The sequence below is a fragment of the Gekko japonicus genome, unplaced genomic scaffold, assembly GCF_001447785.1.
Source record: "Gekko japonicus isolate JY-2015 unplaced genomic scaffold, Gekko_japonicus_V1.1 scaffold4206, whole genome shotgun sequence".
Taxonomy (NCBI): domain Eukaryota; kingdom Metazoa; phylum Chordata; class Lepidosauria; order Squamata; family Gekkonidae; genus Gekko; species Gekko japonicus.
Genome location: NW_015165367.1, coordinates 60851 through 79748, shown reverse-complemented (window position 1 = coordinate 79748; position 18898 = coordinate 60851). Strand labels below are relative to the sequence as shown.

General features: G+C 54.8%; 1 protein-coding gene across 1 annotated transcript; it reads right to left on the bottom strand.

Annotated features, from left to right (window-relative positions):
* Positions 1 to 3482: 3482 nt before the first annotated feature.
* Positions 3483 to 15870, bottom strand: EGLN2 (egl-9 family hypoxia-inducible factor 2). Its single transcript, XM_015410615.1, has 5 exons — positions 15811 to 15870; positions 13424 to 13543; positions 10846 to 10982; positions 9083 to 9150; positions 3483 to 4051 (listed from the first exon to the last, which is right to left on the bottom strand). The coding sequence occupies exons 2-5, from the start codon at positions 13538 to 13540 to the stop codon at positions 3996 to 3998; spliced, it is 378 nt and encodes a 125-aa protein (XP_015266101.1). The 5' UTR covers positions 13541 to 13543; positions 15811 to 15870; the 3' UTR covers positions 3483 to 3995.
* Between the last annotated feature and the right edge of the window lie 3028 nt (positions 15871 to 18898).

Below are 18898 nucleotides of genomic sequence, written 5' to 3'. Positions count from 1 at the left end.
AGTCCCGCTGGAGGTCCAGCCACAGGGCAGAGAGGCCGAGGCCTTCCCCTGATAAGGACACCAGAAGAGCCCTGCTGGGTCACACCAGGGAGGGTCCCTCCAGTGCAGCCTCCCATCTCACACAGGGGCCAGCCAGTCCCTCTGGAGGGCCAGCCACAGGGCAGAGAGGCCGAGGCCTTCCCCTGATAAGGACACCAGAAGAGCCCTGCTGGGTCACACCACGGAGGGTCCCTCCAGTCCAGCTTCCCGTCTCCTGTCTCAACCAGTTCCTCTGGAGGGCCAGCCACGGGGCAGAGCAGCCGAGGCCTTTCCCTGATGCTGCCTCCTGTCTGTGGGATTCAGAAGATTAGTCGCCATGGGCGGTAGCCATGAAATCTATCCAATCCCCATTTAAATCTGTTTATGCCTGTGGCCATCGCAACATCCTCTGGCAGCGAATTCCACATTTTAATCACCCTCTGTGTAAAGCAGTGTTTCCTTTTGTCCATCCTGAACCTACTGCCCGTCAGCTTCATCGAATGCCCTCGAGTTCCAGAACTTTGGGAGAAAAAGAAAAAGTTCCAGAACTTTGGGAGAAAAAGAAAAAGTTCCAGAACTTTGGGAGAAAAAGAAAAAGTTCTTTTGGTCAGCTCTCTCCACTCCATGCATGTAAACCGTTATCATGTGTGTCCCCCCTCCCCCAGTCGTCTCTTTTCTAAACTGAAAAGTCCCAGACTCCAGCCTTTCCTCTTAGGGAAGGGGCTCCAATCTGCTAATCATCTTGGCCGTGTCCCGGCCCCCCCGCCCCGTACTTTTCCCAGCTTTGCAATGTCCTCTTGGAGATACGGGGGCCAGAACTGTATGCTGTCAAATCAGGCCCTTTCCCCACCCAACAGTGTGAGTTTCCCCTTCTCCGCTTGCCAGGGAGGCAAAGAGGCCTTTGCAAAGACACTCTGCAAGGGGCCTCCTCCCTGCAAGACAGCCCCGTGGAGCCACCTGGTGGCCTGTTCCAGTTCCCGCATCCCTCCCGGCCTCTGCAATCCCACCCGCTGTAGCTGAATAGCGTGTGCCGCTCCCTCTAGGCCCATGACAGTGTGGCTCGCGGTCCACTCTCAGCATCCGTTAGGCTCCTGCCACCTGAGAAAAAGCGCAAGTGTGGATCTGGGCCTTTAAGAGTCTCTGTGGCACGAATCAGTCAGTCCTAAAGGAAATCAACCCTGACTGTTCCCTGGAAGGCCAGATAATGAAACTGAAGCTCAAATACTTTGGCCACCAAATGAGAAGGGAGCACTCACTGGAGAAGAAGACCCTGATGCTGGGAAAGACTGAAGGCCAAAGAAGACGGGGACGGCAAAGGATTGAGATGGTTAGACAGTGTTATCGATGCAACGAGCATGAAGTTGAGCAAACTTCAGAGGACGGCGGAAGACAGGAGGGCCTGGTGGGAGCTGGTCCATGGGGTTGCGAAGAGTCGGACTCGACCGTGCGACTGAACAACAGAAGAAATCGACCCTGACTGTTCCCTGGAAGGCCATAGACTGAAGCTGAAGCTCAAATCCTTTGGCCACCCAATGAAAAGGGAGCCCTCGCTGGAGAAGAAGACCCTGATGCTGGGAAAGACTGAAGGTCAAAGAAGAAGGGGATGGCAGAGGATGAGATGGTTGGACAGTGTTATCGAGGCAACGGACATGAAACTGAGCAAACTCCGGAGGACGGCGGAAGACAGGAGGGCCTGGCGTGATCTGGTCCATGGGGTAGCGAAGAGTCGGACTTGACTGTGCGACTGAACCACAACAACAAGCACCAACAGGACTCTCCACACACTCACACCCAATGCTCCCTCTAAGCCGTGGAGTCTTGTGGGCAAAAAAATCTACTTTGTGAGCTACTACGGGCATGAAAGTGGTGAGCGAGCGATTTGGCTGCTGCATCAATTAAGTTTGCTCTGGAGCCCCCTCCCTTCCCGAGCCAAAAATGTGAGCCGGAGGCTAAAAAACTGTGAGCTGGCCCACACTCACTCAGCTTGGAGGGAACACTGCCCCCCACCACCCCTAAATTTCACTGTGTGCAGAGATCTGCCTACATCAGCTGCAGTACTTAACCTGTGCAGATCTGAGCCTCGTCCTCCTGCCGATTGGGGCACCTCCATGCATGCATGTGTGGGGGGGGGGGGTTTAGTTTCTCTGCATCAAACCAGGAAGGTGCAGCTCTTCAGATGTTCTTCATTCACACGGCAACCAGATGTTACATGCCACTTCTGAGGAGAAGCCTGCTTGTTCCCTCGGCCAGGGGCCATGGAGAGGGGCGGCCCAGTTTTAAACAAAACCCTGCTGCGGAGTGGGCTCATCAGGACTGGGAACACTCGAGTGAAAGAGGACATTGGGGGAGGTCAGCCCGCCCAAATTAGGGACCCCTGTAGCTACAAAAAGACACCAGGAGGCCTGGCCTCCCACGTCTCACCTGCTCTGGTTCCAAAACTCAAAGGGACACGCCCACCCACCCTCAGAGTTGACCCCCCCCCCGGAGTCATAAGAACATCAGAGGAGCCCCGCTGGATCAGACCGAAGGCCCAGCCCTTGTCTTCCCCTACCTGCATCCCTTGGCAATGAGTTCCACAGTTTAACTGCGCACTGTGTGAAGAAGTCCTTTTGCCTGTCCTGAATCTCCCCCCCTCCCTTAGTGGATGACCCTGGGGGGCGGTTCTGGTATTATGGGAAAGGGAGACCAACTTCTCCCTTTCCACTCTCTCCATACATATATATATACACATATATATAGAGAGAGAGAGCGCAAGCCGTGCTGGCGACGACTCACCTACTCATATATATATAGCAAGCCGTGCTGGCGACGACTCACCTACTTTCCAATTGGCCACTGGGGAAGCTGCCTCGGTGTCCTATTGGCCCGTCCTGCCGGCTCCTCCATTCTTACACCCCCACTTTTGGCGCATTGCACCTTGGGAGTTATAGTTCTCAGCTGGCCTTACTGCAAACACAGCAACGGGAATTAGAACTACAACTTCCAAGCGGGGAGTCCCAAGAGGCTGTGGGGCATTAGCAGGCAGTCAGTTAAACTGTTAATCAGTTAAAGTGTTAAACGGGAAGCAGCTTTGGAACTGAAAGGCGTTGGGGGAGGAAAGGGAAGGCCTGGACCTTACTCTGAATTACAACTGATCTCCAGACTCCACAGTGTAGAGGGAGCATTGGAGGGAACCATACCAGTTACCATGCAGCTCTCCTCTCATACTACCCACTCAGGGCAGCGAAATGACTCGTGACAGCCCTGCCTTATAGTTAAGCAGGAGATAAAACATTGCTTGCCTCCCTATTTTCCCCTCCCTCCGCCACCCCACCACCCATGGCCGGGACACTCACCTGGAGCCTCCTTCTAGAGTCCGTTGTATTTCTTCCCACAACGGACTTTACTCCTAGTAATTTTATAAACATCTATCGTGTCTCACACACACACACACACAAATGGGCAAGCGGAAGCCATTTCCATGAGGTAATGTTTATTCTGTCTCCTCCACGAGCCCCTTCAGCGGCTCCTTCCCCCTCACTCCCCTCCCCTCCGTCCTCATGGGCTTCCCTGCTCTTTTCTCTCCCTCTCGACTGGCTGATGGATCGACGTGAGCAGGCTAAGCAGGCTGGGGTAAACCGAAAAGCCCCTGCCATGGGGGGGCATCTACGGACAAGGCCTTGAGCAGGGAAGGGCCCCCCCCCCCGCGTTGAAACAAGGAAGCAAAAGGGACCCCAGCAGAGGGGCTGCTCCTACGGATGCAAGGCCCACGCACAACGCATCCCCTTTCTTTCTCCTGCGGGCCCAGCTCGCCCTAGGCGCCCCCTTCTCTTCTTGGGCCGGGACTATGAGCCCGCCCACTGCACCTGGCCGGGGTTCGGAGCAGCAGACGCAGGTGGTGGTAGCGGCGGCAGCAGCAGCAACAGGCGGCTTGAAATGGCCAGAGAGAGCCAAGCGTCTCTGGCGGTCCGGTCTCCACAACGTCTTCCCGCTTCCTGTCAGGTGGGGCCGTTGGTCTGCGTGGCCGGAGGCGCATCGTCCTTCTGGGCAGCTGCTGCAGGAGAGAAGACCAGAGGGGGGTCACTTCACGCCCACTGGGTGGGGTGGGGGTTGCAGTCTGCCCATGCTCAGAGGTTTTCCACTGCTCCTCATCATTTTGGGACTAAACTATCAAGAGCCGGGTTGGTGTCGTGGTTAAGTGCGCAGACTCTAATCTGGGGAGAGCTGGGTTTGATTCCCCCACTCCTCCACTTGTACCTGCTGGATGACCTGGGGCAAGCCATAGTTCTGTCAGAGCTGTTCTCTCAAGGACAATTCTGGAAAGAGCTCTCTCACCCCCACCTGCCTCCCAGGGTGTCTGCTGTGGGGAGGGGAAGGGAAAGGAGTTTGTAAACCGCTCTGAGACTCCAAGTGATGGGCCGGGTATAAATCAGACAATAAATAATCCAATCAATTCTTCTTCTTCTATCACGGATTCTGATCCGCCCTGAGCCTGCTTGCAGGGAGGGCGGGGTATAAATCAGACAATAAATAATCCATTTTATCCTCACAACAGCCCTGTGAGGTACGTCAGGCTGAGAGAAGTTCCAGGGGGCAGGCATGTTAGTCCTCAGGGGAACAGCAAGATAGGCGCCCCAGAGCAGCCCAGAGTCCAACCAGAGATTCTGGGTCTAAACTTTCGAAAGTCAAAGCTTCCTGCATTAAATACTCTTGACTCTCAAAAGTTTGTACCCAAAAAAACCTGGCTGGTCTCTCAGAGGTGCTCCTGGACTTGTCTCCAGCAGTTAGGCTGAGAGGGTGTGACCGGCCCAAGGTCACCCAGCAGACTTTCAGGGAAGAGTTGGGATTCGAACCTGGGTCCTCCCAGATCTCGGTCGGACACTCAGTCAGGGGTGTCGAACTCACTGGAAATGTGTTATTTAAAGTTTAAGAAAAAAATCTTTAATTTTGTTTGTCTGTGTCCTTTATAAAGGATATATCTCTGTTACCTGGCAAAGGGTTGGAACACTTTCCCTATGAAGAAAGGCTGAAGCGCTGGGGGCTCTTTAGCTTGGAGAAACGACGGCTGAGGGGTGACGTGATTGAGGTTTACAAGATGATGCATGGGATAGAGCAGGTAGAGAAAGAAGTACTTTTCTCCCTTTCACACAAGACGAGAACTCGTGGGCACTCCATGAAATTGCTGAGCGGTCAGGTTAGAACAGAAAAAAGGAAGTACTTCTACACCCAAAGAGTGATGAACACTTGGAATCCACTGCCACAGGAGGTGGCGGTGGCTACAAGCATGGACGGCTTCAAGAGGGGATTAGATAAGCATATGGAGCAGAGGTCCATCGGTGGCTATTAGCCACAAGGTATAGATAGGAGCTCTCGGTCTGGGGCAAGGGATGCTCTGTATTCATGGTGCTTGGAGGGTGGGGGCAACAGTGGGAGGGCTCCCAGTGTCCTGGCCCCACTGCTGGACCTCCTGAGGGCACCTGGTATTTTTGGCCACTGTGTGACAGAGTGTTGGACTGGGTGGGCCATCGGCCTGATCCAACACTGGCTTCTCTTATGTTCTTATAGGAACTCTTGGTCTGGGGCAAGGGATGCTCTGTATTCTTGGTGCTTGGGGGGGTGAACAGTGGGAGGGCTTCTAGTGTCCTGGCCCCACTGCTGGACCTCCTGAGGGCCCCTGGTATTTCTGGCCACTGTGTGATACAGAGTGTTGGACTGGATGGGCCATTGGCCTGATCCAACATTGGCATCTCTTATGTTAAGCCCTATGCTCATTAAAGCCAATGAATGAAGTGCACCTTTCAGGAAATAGAGATTGAGTGTTGGGCTGGATGGGCCATTGGCCTGACCCAACATGGGCTTCTTTTCTGTTCTTATGTTCTTATGTTCATTACATTTTATGACACACAGGGCCCATCCCAATAAGGTCTCATGTATGTCAGATCCGGCCCCCGTAGCAAATGAGTTCGACAGCCCTGCCTCTAGCCACGACCACATGCCAGCCCTCACAAGTGAATGTCATTTACATACATTTGGGATAGGAATAAGCACCCCTTTAAAGTCCGTAACGCTCCTTTGCTTTTAAACAATGCACACCTTGTGCTGAGAACTCTCCGAGAAGGAATGTTCCTCATGCGTGCCTTCCGGAGGTCAAAACGGGCAGATTTCCCACTGTTCCAAAGGTAAACTCATTGGCAGGTGGCCTGGGCAGCCACGAGAACAGGGCGGGGTCACCCTCTCCTCCTCCCCCCGCCTCCACCCCCTACCCTTTGAAGCTAGGCAGGAACCTGCCGCCTGCAAGGTCTTTTTTCTCGCTGACTCTGTCCTCTCTCGGTTGGGAAAGGAGCTCCCGGCTCAGGAGTGAAGAAAGGAGAATGTGGGCACACCTTGTCCCGAGGTCTCTGTGCCTCCCGAGAAGAGTGCACCTGAATGCCAGAGCCTCTGGCACCGTAACTGGGAGTCCTTGTGCCTGCAGAGGTGTGGTGACCAGAACTGTACACATTTGGAGGACTGTGTACAGTTCTGATCACCACACCTCAAAAAGGATTTTTCAGCATCGGGGAAAGTGCAGAAAAGGGCAACTCGAATGATAAAAGGGTTGGAACACTTTCCCCTATGACAAAAGGGTTAAAACGCTTAGGGCTCTTTAGCTTGGAGAAACGACGACTGAGGGGTGACATGATCGAGGTTGAAAAGATTATGCATGGGATGGAGCAGGTTGAGAAAGAAGTCCTTTTCTCCCTTTCTCACAATACAAGAACTCCTTGTGGGCACTCCATGAAATTGCTGAGCGGTCGGGTTAGGACAGATCAAAGGAAGTCCTTCTTCCCCCAAAAAGTGATTAACACATGGAACTCACTGCCACAGGAGGTGGTGGCGGCTACAAGCATGGACGGCTTCAAGAGGGAATTGAATAAACATCTGGAGCAGAGGTCCATCAGTGGCTATTAGCCACAAGGTACAGATAGGGACTCTCAGTCTGGGGCAAGGGATGCTCTGTATTCTTGGTGCTTGGGGGTAGGGGGTCAACAGTGGGAGGGCTTCTAATGTCCTGGCCCCACTGCTGGACCTCCTGATGGCACCTGGTATTTCTGGCCACTGTGTGACAGAGTGTTGGCCTAGATGGGCCATTGGCCTGATCCAACATTGGCTTCTCTTATGTTCTTATGTTCAGAGAGACATGGTTTTGCCTTGCATCCTGTGGAGGATGACCTGCAGCGTACCCCCACACCTTCTGCTGTCTTGAAGGCAGCCTTGTGGGGCAAAACTTGGTGAGCTGCAACCTCCAACCTCCCCCCCCTCAGGGACCAGGCCAATTCTCTGGGTGGCACCAGGACAGTGCGTTACATACGTGCCAGGAGTTCTCTTCTTCCCTGCACCGCATTCTGATTTTGAGCATGGCACATACAGAGACGGAGAGTCACATGCCGCAGTGCACACCCAGCACCATTCTTACCAGCTGAAAAGGCCTCCCCGTTGGAGCCGCTGTTTGCTCCCGGTGCGCAGGAATAATGGCGACTCAAAAGGCGCCCAAAGGAGCAAAGAGCACCTCTGGCTCACGAGGACTTTGCATCGTGGGGACTGGCCTGAAGAGGGCGCCCGTGGCTTCTCCGGGTTTTTAAACTAATTCGCCATTTCCCAGGTCCTTTTTCAAGCCACGCGGAGGACCCGTGTTGTGGGGGGAGGGAAGCGGTCACAATGCGACTCAAAGATCAAAAGATCTTTAGAACAATCTGCCCAACCAACCAAATGAGCTCAGGGATAACAAGGTAAACTGCACGGGACTCAAGCTGCCCAGGAAGTCCCAGCCAGGGGACTCCAGAGCCTTTACTTAGAGACAGTGTGGTGTACTGGTTAAAGCACTGCCCTAAGACAGAGGTGTCAAACTCATGTGTTACAAGGGCCGGATCTGAGATAAATGTCACTTTGTCGGGCCAGGCCCAGCGTGCCATAAAATGTGATGCCGGGTACCAGAGATATAACCCTTATAAAGGACCCAGGCAAAGCCAATTAACAATAGTAGTTTTTACTCAAAATACAAACAAAAGAAGAAGAGGAGATTGGATTTATACCAAGCCCTTCACTCAGAGTCTCAGAGCGGCTTAGAAACTCCCTTCCCCTCCCCACAACAGACACCCTGTGAGGCAGGTGGGGCTGAGAGAGCTCTTTGGAGGACTGCTCTTGAGAGAACAGCTCTGAGAGAACTTGTGACTGACCCAAGGTCACGCCAGCAACTGCAAGTGGAGGAGTGGGGAATCAAACCTGGTTCTCCCAGATTACAGTCCGCGCTCCTAACCACTACACCAAACTGCAAACGACTTCTAGCAGTGAAAGCAACTGATTTACTGGGGAGCCCACAAAAGCCCGAATAAACATATTTAATCATGTGCAAGACTAGGTTTCCCCCCCAAAGGATACCATAATAGGGGGAGCACCTTACATTTCCATACATACCAGTCGCTCGCAGGCCGGGTAAGAGCTCTGGCCCTCGGGCCTTATGTTTGACACCACTGGCCTAGGATCTGGGGAAACCCAGGTTCGAATCCCCACGTGCCATGGAAGCCGTTTGGGTGACCTTGGGCCAGTCACACACACTCAACTCAAGCAAGGCTCCCTCTAAGCTGTGGAGTCTTGTGAGCAAACATTCTACTTTGTGAGCTGCCACTGGCATTAAAGTTGTGAGCGAGCGATTTGGCTATGGCATAAATTAGCTTGCTCTGGAGCCACATCCTTCCTGAGCTCAGACAAAAAAAGTGTGAGCCGGAGGCTAGAAAACTGAGCTAGCTCACACTAACTCAGCTTAGAGGGAACACTGCTCTCAAGCCTAACCTACCTCACAGGGTGGTTGTGAGGATAAAATGGTGGAGAGGAGAGAAAATGCAAGCCCCTTTGGATCTCCACTGGGGGGAAAGAAATAAAGTAAATTAATGAATTTCAAGATCCAGCTACCTTCTGGGGGCTGGCCGAAAGGGGAGAGGCACTCAGAAACACAAATCTATGGATCCCTGCCCTTCACGTCAGCAGGACCAAGCCCAGCCTGGACGGGAAAGTCCCCAACCCACCCACCACCACCACCCCGTTCACGTACCCATCCGGTGTCTCCCTTTGGCTTCTGCCCGCTCTTTGGCGTCAAAATACCAGACCGTGATGGCGTACCTGCAGAAGAAAGAGGCAAGAGGTGGGCAGAAGCCGGGGCAGATGCAGCCTTCTTCAGAGTAAGGTGCCAAGGAGCAGTTGTGGGGGTGTAATCCGTGGGGGGGGGCGCGCGGGGGGGGGGGGGGATTGGCTCTGCATCCACTTCTGCAAGAGACACACACACCCCGGGCAGACTGGACCCCAGGTTAAGGAGCAGAGTTCCATTTGGGGTCTCCCTCTGGGTGCCAAACCCAGGTCCTAGTGATTGGACACACGCTGCGAATTCTGTGCTCAGAACCCAATTCTTGGGTGTATGGGGGCGGAATCTGAATCAGGACCGGGGTGGGTGGGGAGAGGGGGCTTGAGCCCCCCTTTGGATTTTTTCCCCAACCTGAAAGAGGCTCAGGGGGCACTCTTTGCCCTGTTCGGGACATACGATTATCAGAAGAGCCCTGCGGGATCAGACCAGTGAGGGTCCATCTAGTCCAGCATCCCGTCTCCCACAGGGGCCAGCCAGTTCCCCTGGAGGGCCAGCAACAGGGCAGAGAGGCCGAGGCCTTCCCCTGATATAAGGACACCAGAGGAGCCCTGCGGGATCAGACCAGTGAGGGTCCATCTAGTCCAGCATCCCGTCTCCCACAGGGGCCAGCCAGTTCCCCTGGAGGGCCAGCAACAGGGCAGAGAGGCCGAGGCCTTCACAAGAACATGAGAAGAGCCCTGTTGCATCAGACTAGTGGTCCATTCAGTCCAGCCTCCTGCCTCACACAGGGGCCAGCCAGTTCCTCTGGAGGGCCAACAAGAGGGCAAAGAGGCCGAGGCCTTCCCCTGATGTTGCCTCCTGGCTCTGGGATTCAGAGGTTGACTGCCTCTGAACAGGGATGTTCCCTTTAATCCCCATGGCTAGTAGCCACTGATTTACCTCTCCTCCACAAACCTGCCTGTTTCCCTTTTAAAGCTGTCTGCACCTATGGCTATCACTACTCTATAAATATATACATAGTATAAAAAGCGTGCCTTGCACACGAAAGCCCATACCTGGAATAAACCTTTGTGGGTCTTAAAGGTGCCACCAGGCTCTAAATTTGTTCCACTACATCCTCCGACAGACTGCACATCTGTTTCCCGAACAGAGGAAACAGCCCCCTCCCGGCCATTTCAGGTCAGGGAAATGGTGCAGGGGAAGGTGTTGGAACTGCAAGTTGCTTACACTCCAGTCATTACAGAGTTAAATGTTGTTTGTTAGGAAACACGATGTTACATTACATAATGTACTCTACAGGGAACGTTTGTGGGAGTTGTTTACCCTAATGAAGTGACCTGTAGCCTTTGTATTGGTCAACTAACAACTTGTTTGTGGAAATGCTTTGATCTAGCATTCATGTATTCACATGGCCCTTTGTGTGAACCAAAGTGTTAGTTCTCTTTCTAGAAGCCAAGACAGATAGAAAGATGTAGCATTTATTACTGAGAGTAACTGCAAGTATGTGACCTTTTTTATTTTATTTCTTTTATCCAAAGTACCATACCCATGTTTTATTTTGTTTTTATAGTAAAGATATTTTTCTTTTACTAATGTGGCTCTTGTGTTTGCAATACGACCATCGGCCCTGAATCAAAGAATCCCAACAGAAGGCCACAGCCCCTTCCTCCTCGCTCGCCACGGCCCTGATCCAAATCGGCCCCCGCCCTGCCCCAAGTCGGAGAGGCAGCCCTCACCTCGTGGCGTAGGCCGGCTTCACTTCATGGGGGTTGCGCCGGTCCGACCAGAAGAGGAGCAGCCGGTCGAAGATGGGCTCGATGTTGGCGACAACCTGCCGCCCTTCGGGGTAGATTTGCAGGATCCCACCGTGAACCTGGAAGAGGGGTGGAAACAAGGCTCTTCAGCAGGCGGGTCTGTCGGCACAGAACCCTGAACTCACCAAGGCGGGGGGGCAGCGCTCTCCCCCACAGAGGGTGTCCTACAGAGCTGTGATGCTGCGGATGGAAATGTGAGAGGGAATTCAGGGTAATGCCCCAAGCACTAGTCGCTCTTGTGGAAGGGGAGGGGCTGAACCTTGAACATACATGAAGCTGCCAGTTTGGTGCAGTGGTTAAGTGCGCGGACTCCGGTCTGGGAGAACCGGGTTTGATTCCTCCACTTGCAGCCAGCTGGGTGACCTTGGGTCAGTCACAAGTTCTCTCAGAGCTGTTTCTCAAAGGCAGTTTCTGTCAGCGCTCTCTCAGCCCCACCCACCTCACAGGGTGTCTGTTGTGGGGAGGGGAAGGGGTTTGTAAGCCGCTCTGAGGCTCCGAGTGAAGGGCCATGGGGTGTAAGTCCAATCTCTTCTCTTCTTCTTCTTCTTCTCAGACCCTTGGTTGGTCCGTCAAGGTCGGCCTCGTCTACTCAGGTTGGCAGCCGCTCTCCAGGGCTTCAGGCAGAGAGCGCTCGTCCACATCACCTCCTGCCTGGTCCTTCTAGCTGGAGGCAGAGCCTGGGACCTTCTGCGTGACAAGCAGCTGCTCTGAGCCACGACCCGTCCCCGGTGGCTTTGGAGGCCTGGGGGATTCACCCTCCATTCCCCTCTAGCCATGCTCGCGCCCTCAGACTGAACTCCCCCAGGTTCAAATCACAGAAAGCCATCATGGGGTGGGGGGAGGTTGATGGTGGAAGGCCTCAGCCAGCTTGTGGGCTTTGGGTGTATGTCTCCCTACCTCGCAGGGTTGTTGTTAGAATCAAACAAGTGGGGACCCGCAAGGAACTTGCAGGAGCGGCTATATCCCATCCCCCCCCCACATCCTCTGCTTCTTCTCCACAGTGGGGACTAGAGCAGTTTACATTATTCTCTTCTCTTTGTTATCTACACAACAACCCTATGAGGTAGGTTAGGTTGAAAGTATGTGACTGGTCCAGAATCACCCAGCAAGATGGGGATCTAAACCTGGGTCTTGCAAACTCTGACCATTATACTACACTGACTTTCGTAGGGTTGCCGCTGTTGAACAGGAGCAAGCAGCCAGGCCTAGTTGAAGCATGCAAGTCAGGTGGTATCAAGTCACCCAGAGGGTGCTCAGGCCTAGGTTTGCCAGCCTCCAGGTGGGACCTGGAGAACCCCCAGAATTACAACTGAACTCCAGACAACAGAGAGCTGTCCCCCTGGAGAACATGGGTGGCATTATATCCAGCTGAGGCTTCTCCCCTCTCTAAACTTTGCACTCTTCAGACTTCACCACAGAATCTCCAGGAATTTCCCAACCTTGAGTGGGCAACCGTCGTCCCAGGCCTGGCTCCAAACCCCTTGCTATTTAGCCATTCATACTGCTGGTGGAATCCTCCCCAATCCGCACTCCAGTTCTGCTTTTTGCTTCCTCTCCCCCCCCCCACTATCTCTCACTGACGATGTGGTGGGGGCCTTGAGTAGATCCCTGCGGAGCCCATTTGAAAAGGTATGGGGGGATTCAACCCTCCCTGAGGCTTTTGAAAAAAACTTTTTGGATCTTTTTGCAGAGTCATAGAGTCCCCTGAGTCTGTAAAAAACCCTGTTGGGGGGAAACATGCCCCCTTATCTGTGGAAATAAGTATCTGCACATAGAGGGACTGTTTAGAATTAGATATATACATGAGAACTTATTTTTTTAAAAAAAACAAGAAGAGCAAGAGAAACGACCCAACCAGACCCACAACCCCAGTGTCTCCCCGGCCAAACCTGTGCCAGCTGGTTCACACAGAGGCATCGCCACAGGGCAACGCTCCAACCCAAGTCCAGAAATCAGGAGCGGTGGGGCCCAGAGCTCAAAGGGGTCCCGCCTGCCTTCTTCCAGGCATCCCCTCAAATTCCATTCCTCACCTGCAGCTGCCAGCAAAACCCAGGAGTCCTGCCTCAAAGCCCCCGGTTGGTGGCTCAACCCACACGTCTGTGCTGGAAACCCTCCCCCATGACCAGTGCGGGGGACGTGCTGAAAGAACGGCACTCTGCATATGTTCAGGAGCCCACACTGATTTTTTTTGTCAGTGCCTTGAATGTCCCGCACTCTGGTCCGACTTCTTCTCCCCGCAAACAGTCCCGGAGTCCCTCAATCGGGGGCCGCCCGGGTACCGGCCACAGCTCCCAGGCATCCTGGACTGACGTCTGCCGAACTTGACAATCTAACCCAGGAGTCCTGAACAAACCCCCGAAGGCTGGCGAGGAGGGGAGAGAAGGTGGAGGGGGGAGGCGCTCTTGCACCAGTGGGGAAACGCTGGGGCCATGCATGAGACTCGTGGGGGGGGGGAGGGGCGATCAGGGCAAAGGAGTCTTCTCCAGACCCCACCACCTACCTTGCTATCCCAGTGCCGGTTTAGGTAATAAATGCAGGTGACGCAGCGCCCGTCCCCGCTGGGGTTGTCCACGTGCCGCACATAACCCATGCCGTTGCCGGGGTAACATGCCACCATGGCCTGGAGGGGAGGGGAGGGGGGGACGAGAGAGGAGGGGGGGTTCATTCCCAGGGACAGAGAGAGGACCAGGCACCTCACAGATCCATGGACACCCCCAGGCTGTGCTCACCTCGGTGAGGAAGTGGCCACTGGGGGGGGGGCCAGGCTGGGAGAACTCCAGACTCACCTACTCTGTGGCTCCTTCCGTGGACGAATAAGCAGCATGCTTGGGGAGGGAGTGGGGGGGGGAGGGTGTGAACAGACCGGGAACAGAACGCGAGAGGGGAAGGGTTGCATGCAGAATTTCCAAAATTAAAATGTGCCAGGACTTTGACATAAATAAGCACTGCTAGGTACTTGAAGTATGTAACAACTCATAAATATTTAAGAACATAAGAGAACATAAGAGAAACCAGTGTTGGATCAGGCCAATGGCACATCCAGTCCAACACTCGTGTGTCACACACTGGCCAGAAATACCAGGTGCCCTCAGGAGGTCCACCAGTGGGGCCAGGACACTAGAAGCCCTCCCACCATTGCCACCACCAAGCACCAAGAATACAGAGCATTCCTTGGCCCAGATCGAGAGCTCCTATCTATACCTTGTGGCTAATAGCCACTGATGGACCTCTGCTCAATATGCTTATCTAATTCATAAGAACATACGAACATAAGAGAAGCCAATGTTGGATCAGGCCAATGGCCCCTCCAGTCCAACACTCTGTGTCACACAGTTTGCCAGAAATACCAGGTACCGTCAGGAGGTCCAGCAGTGGGGCCAGGGCCCTAGAAGCCCTCCCACTGTTGCCCCCCCCCAGCACCGAGATGACAGAGCATCCCTTGCCCCAGACCGAGAGTTCCTGATGAATCCATATTTCCTCCCTACCCCTTCTTCCTCCCTTTCTTCCCACCTTTTTTTTTAGAGAAAATAATTTTAAAAATTAAATCAAAACAAGCCCTGCCGGCACTCTGCATGTGCTCAGAGTTCCACCCCTGTAAAGCCTTCAGATGTCCGGCTGCGGAGCTGAGCAAACCTTAACCCAAGAGCCACCCCACCAAACCGCACAGTGGATCCCACCCCCCAACACTCCCAGTGCACAAGGTTACAAAGCCCACCTTGCAAAGCAGAGCACAGCGGCAGGCCCACCCCTCCCCGACCTTCGATTGCGGTTGCCACCTCCGGGATGGAAAACAGCTGGAGATTTGGGGGGCAGAGTCTGAGGAGGGAGGGCTCCAGAGGGGGGCCACAGCAGGGCACGACACCCTTCCAAAACAGACGCCCTTCCAAAACAGCCGTTGTCGGGGGGGGGGGAGAGACAGAGCTCTGTCATCTGCAGTTCATTTATAATAGCGGGAAATCGTCAGCCACCAACTGGTGGTTCGCAACCCAGCCTTCGATGCCCTCTGCAAAGGCAGTGACTCTGCACGCGCTCAGAGGCACACACCACTGTGCAATGCCAGAGCGAAGACCCCTGAGAAACAGGGTCAGGACGCACAGAAAATAAAAGTCTTGGAAGACTGACAGTAATCGGGGCACTGGGGGTGGGGTGAGGGGATGCATGGGAGTTGCAAGGGGGGGATTTTTTAAAAAAGTATACACGAGGGGAGAGCAGAGAGAACAGTTTGCTCCCAGGTAATTGGGGAGGGGACAGGCAGCAGGGCAGCCCAGGAGGACAGCTCTGTGCCCCCCCCCCCAAAAAAAGCCAGCGGAAACATCACCAAGCGAAGGCTCTGCAATCCAGGCTGGAGCTTGCCCTGAGATGCCCCCAACCTCCTCCCTCTCCCCCCCCAAGAAGAGCTGCTGCAGCCAATCGGCACTGCAGAAGCGGGGGGGGGCAGAGGAGGAGGGAAAAGACAGCCCCCCCCCTCGCCACACTTCCCTTGTCAAGAGGATGGAGCGTCCTGTTCCAGGGAGCGAAAAGGACATCTAGTCCCAGTGGCGGCAGCGAGGAGGCAGGATCCGCTCCAAACCGGGCGTGCAGGGTCACCCGAGGACAACAAGACAGTGTGCTCCTCCTCGCACTACGCACCACCCCAGCCCAGCTGCTCTGCTGGTGAGGTCCCCCCCCTTGTGGTCTCTCTTTCTCACTTGGGAGGGGGCCTCTGGCAAACTGGGGGAGGGGCGGTGGTTCACGACGGGACCCAGGCCTCCTGGCTCCCAGTTCACACACACACAGAGAGAGAGAGAGAGTGGGGAAGCTACGACAGCACAAGCAATAAAGCCGCTCCCACACACACACACACACATGAAGTTTTGGACCCCCCCCCCCCCCCGCCTGCATTAAGACCTCACGGCTGCCAAACGGATCCAAGACAGGGACCCTGCATCCCCTTCTGGAGCGATGCTCCCTCTAAGCTGTGGAGTCTGGTGAGCCAAAATTCTACTTGGTGAGTTGCTGGCCTTAAAGTGGTGAGCGAGCTGATGTGGCTGCTGCATAGATTGGTTTGCTCTGGAGCCCTCCTTCCTGAGCCGAGACGAAAATGTGTGAGCCGGAGGCTAAAAAGGTCCCGGCTGCTGTGGGGCAGGATTAATGTTCCCTCTAAGCCGTGGAGTCTGGTGAGCAAAAATTCTACTTTGTGAGCTCCGGGCATTAAAGTTGTGAGCCAACGATTTGGCTGCTGCATAGATTAGTTTGCTCTAGAGCCACGTCCTTCCTGAGCCAAGAAAAAAATGTGTGAGCTGGAGGCTAAAGAACTGAGAGCTAGCTCACACTCACTCAGCTTAGAGGGAACACAGCTCCTAAGCAAAACAGACAATACTGACCTAGGGCGGCTTCGTCCCCAACCCTCAGGTATCATTGCTCCAATCAGTTGCCCAGAGGGGGGGGAAGGGGGGCCTACAGGAATTCCGGGAAGAACCGAAGGCAGCCCAAGTCTTCCTGGAAAACATGGATCACTTTCTCTCCTGGGAAGCCAGCCTCCCGCCCCCTTACCACGAGGCAGATCTTGTGACTGGTGGCACATTTAACACCCCCCCCAACCCAAGCCTGTGCCACTGCCAAAGTGAGGGGGAGAGTAAAGGGGGGGGACGACAACCGCTCCAGTTTCACTCAGGTTGTTTTCCAGCAACTATTGCACAAGAAGAAATCCCCCCCCCCCAAGAACCATGCTGGAAATGCTGCTAGATTGGTGAGGGCAGCCCCGGATGGGGCTTTTGGAGAGTCCAGATCTCAGCAAGCCCCCCCACCCACCCAGGCAAGGATAAGGCCCCCCCACACCCACTGAGATGGCCAAGAAGACGCCTCCCTAACAGGACTCAGGGAAACCCAAACAGACTCCCCCAAAAAAGTGAGACCCAGGGGGAAAGCGCTGGGGGTGCGGGGGGGGGAGCTTGGGCAGGCTGGAACTTGGCCCTGAAGGATCAGAGCCCCTCCCTCTGTGCAGAAAAGGCACCCACACTGGCCCCAGGAGGAGTCCCCTCCAATGCGTCCTCTAAGCTGTGGAGTCTTGTGAGCAAAAATTCTGCTTTGCGAGCTGCCGGCATTAAAGTTGTGAGCCAGCGATTGGACTGCTGCCTCAATCAGTTCGCTCCGGAGCCATCCGTCCTGAGCGGAGACAAAAAATGTGTGAGCTGGAGGCTAAAAGAACTGTGAGCTGGCTCACCCTAACTCAGTTTAGAGGGAACACTGGTCCCCTCTGCCGGAGAACCAGCCACCAGTGTGAGGACGTGTGAGCCAGCTCACAGTTCTTTTAGCCTCCAGCTCACACATTTTTTGTCTCCGCTCAGGACGGATGGCTCCGGAGCGAACTGATTGAGGCAGCAGTCCAATCGCTGGCTCACAACTTTAATGCCGGCAGCTCGCAAAGCAGAATTTTTGCTCACAAGACTCCACAGCTTAGAGGGAGCATCGCCAGCCACGCTGGGTGGATCTTTTGGGCCAGGCCAGGCCGAAGACCCCCAAGACCGCCTCCTGCAAGGGACGGAGGAGGAGGGGGACAAAGGAGCAAGTGGCGCTCTGGGGTCAAAGGCGAGCACGCAAGAGGAAACCGTCACCACAGGAGAGCGAGGGATTTGCCTGCCGTTGCCTAGGCAACCCCAGCTGGAACCAAACGGGCTCCCTGTTCATGGCCATCAGTGGGGAGGGGTGCTCTGCCCATGGATTGGGGGGGGCACCAAGTTCTGCTGACTCCTGGCCTAAGAAATCCCTCCGCCCTCTTGACTAAAGCTCCATTGGGGTCAACATTCTGAAAACAAAACGGTAGCAACAGAAACCGAAGCGGCCTGGCAGCAGTGCACGTCCAGCACCCAGAGAGGAGGGCGGGGGTGGCTGCGGATACTAACTTTGTATGCAGGCACTCTGCACATGCTTAGACACGCATGCGCACACAGGGTTTGTGGCCAGGCCCCGGCTTCGGGGGAGCCCGTCAGACCAAGCAGGACCCACGACTCCAGCATGAATGCTTGGGGGAAAGGGAGAGCAAGAGACGCCGGAAAGGAGCGGCCATTGCTGGCAGGCTGAAGGGGGGAGGGAGAGGCACCTTTCCAGATTAGCAAAGGAACAGCATGAGACACTTGGTGCAAGCGAGAAGTGAAATTCCACGTTGTGGACTGGTGGGGCCTGAGCCCCCTAACTCTGAGCACCGAGCAAGATTGGGCTGGTGTGTCTCGTAACCTGATAGAATTGCACATTGTGCATGCTCAGAGACAATCTTTCCAGGGCTCTGCCTGGCGTCCTCCAATCAGTTCACTGGGTCCCTGACCCCTGGGAAGATCCCCTACCCCCGCACATGAATCCACCCCACGATCCAGCAGCAGCTGCCGCCTTCACACCCGGCCCACTCTGGGGAAGCTGAAAAGACCTGCAAGGAGGACCCCGAAAAACAGATCCAGCTCAGCTGGAATAAATTAGCAAATTTAGGCAGCAGCTGCTGTTGCAGACCTTTATGCCAACTCTGCCCCGTGACCAACAAGGTGCCCAGCGGTGTTCCCCCTAAGCTGAGGGAGTGTGAGTGCGTTTCTGTCTTGGCTCAGGAAGGAGGGCTCCAGAGCAAATTCACTGATGCAACAGCCCAATCGCTGGCTCACAGCTTTAAGGCCAGGAGGTTCACAGAGTAGAATTGTTGCTCACAGGACTCCACGGCTTAGAGGGAGCACTTGGTGCCCAGCTACAGGAGAAGAAGAACAAAGAGCTGCAGGGCTTTGTGACCTAAGGCCACCTTTCGCATGCGGGGGGGGGGAGCACAAGCAGGAAGCAGCCAGACCCAGAGAGCACCTGACCTCCCCCTCCGCCCTCAGCCTGGTGGAAACCCAAGTCTGGAGTCTCACTTCCCCCCCCCTTTTGGCCCCAGGCCCCCCTTCCGGGGGGGGGGGGGGGGGGGAGCACAAGCAGGAAGCAGCCAGACCCAGAGAGCGCCTGACCTCCCCCTCCGCCCTCA

Coding starts and splice junctions, on each gene's coding strand:
- EGLN2 (XM_015410615.1), bottom strand. CDS start 13,540: ATGGTGGCATGTTACCCCGGCAACGGCATGGGTTATGTGCGGCACGTG. Junction 10,983..13,423: donor ACCGGCACTGGGATAGCAAG/GTAGGTGGTGGG, acceptor CCCCTCTTCCAG/GTTCACGGTGGGATCCTGCA. Junction 4,052..9,082: donor CAAAGGGAGACACCGGATGG/GTACGTGAACGG, acceptor TCTCTCCTGCAG/CAGCTGCCCAGAAGGACGAT.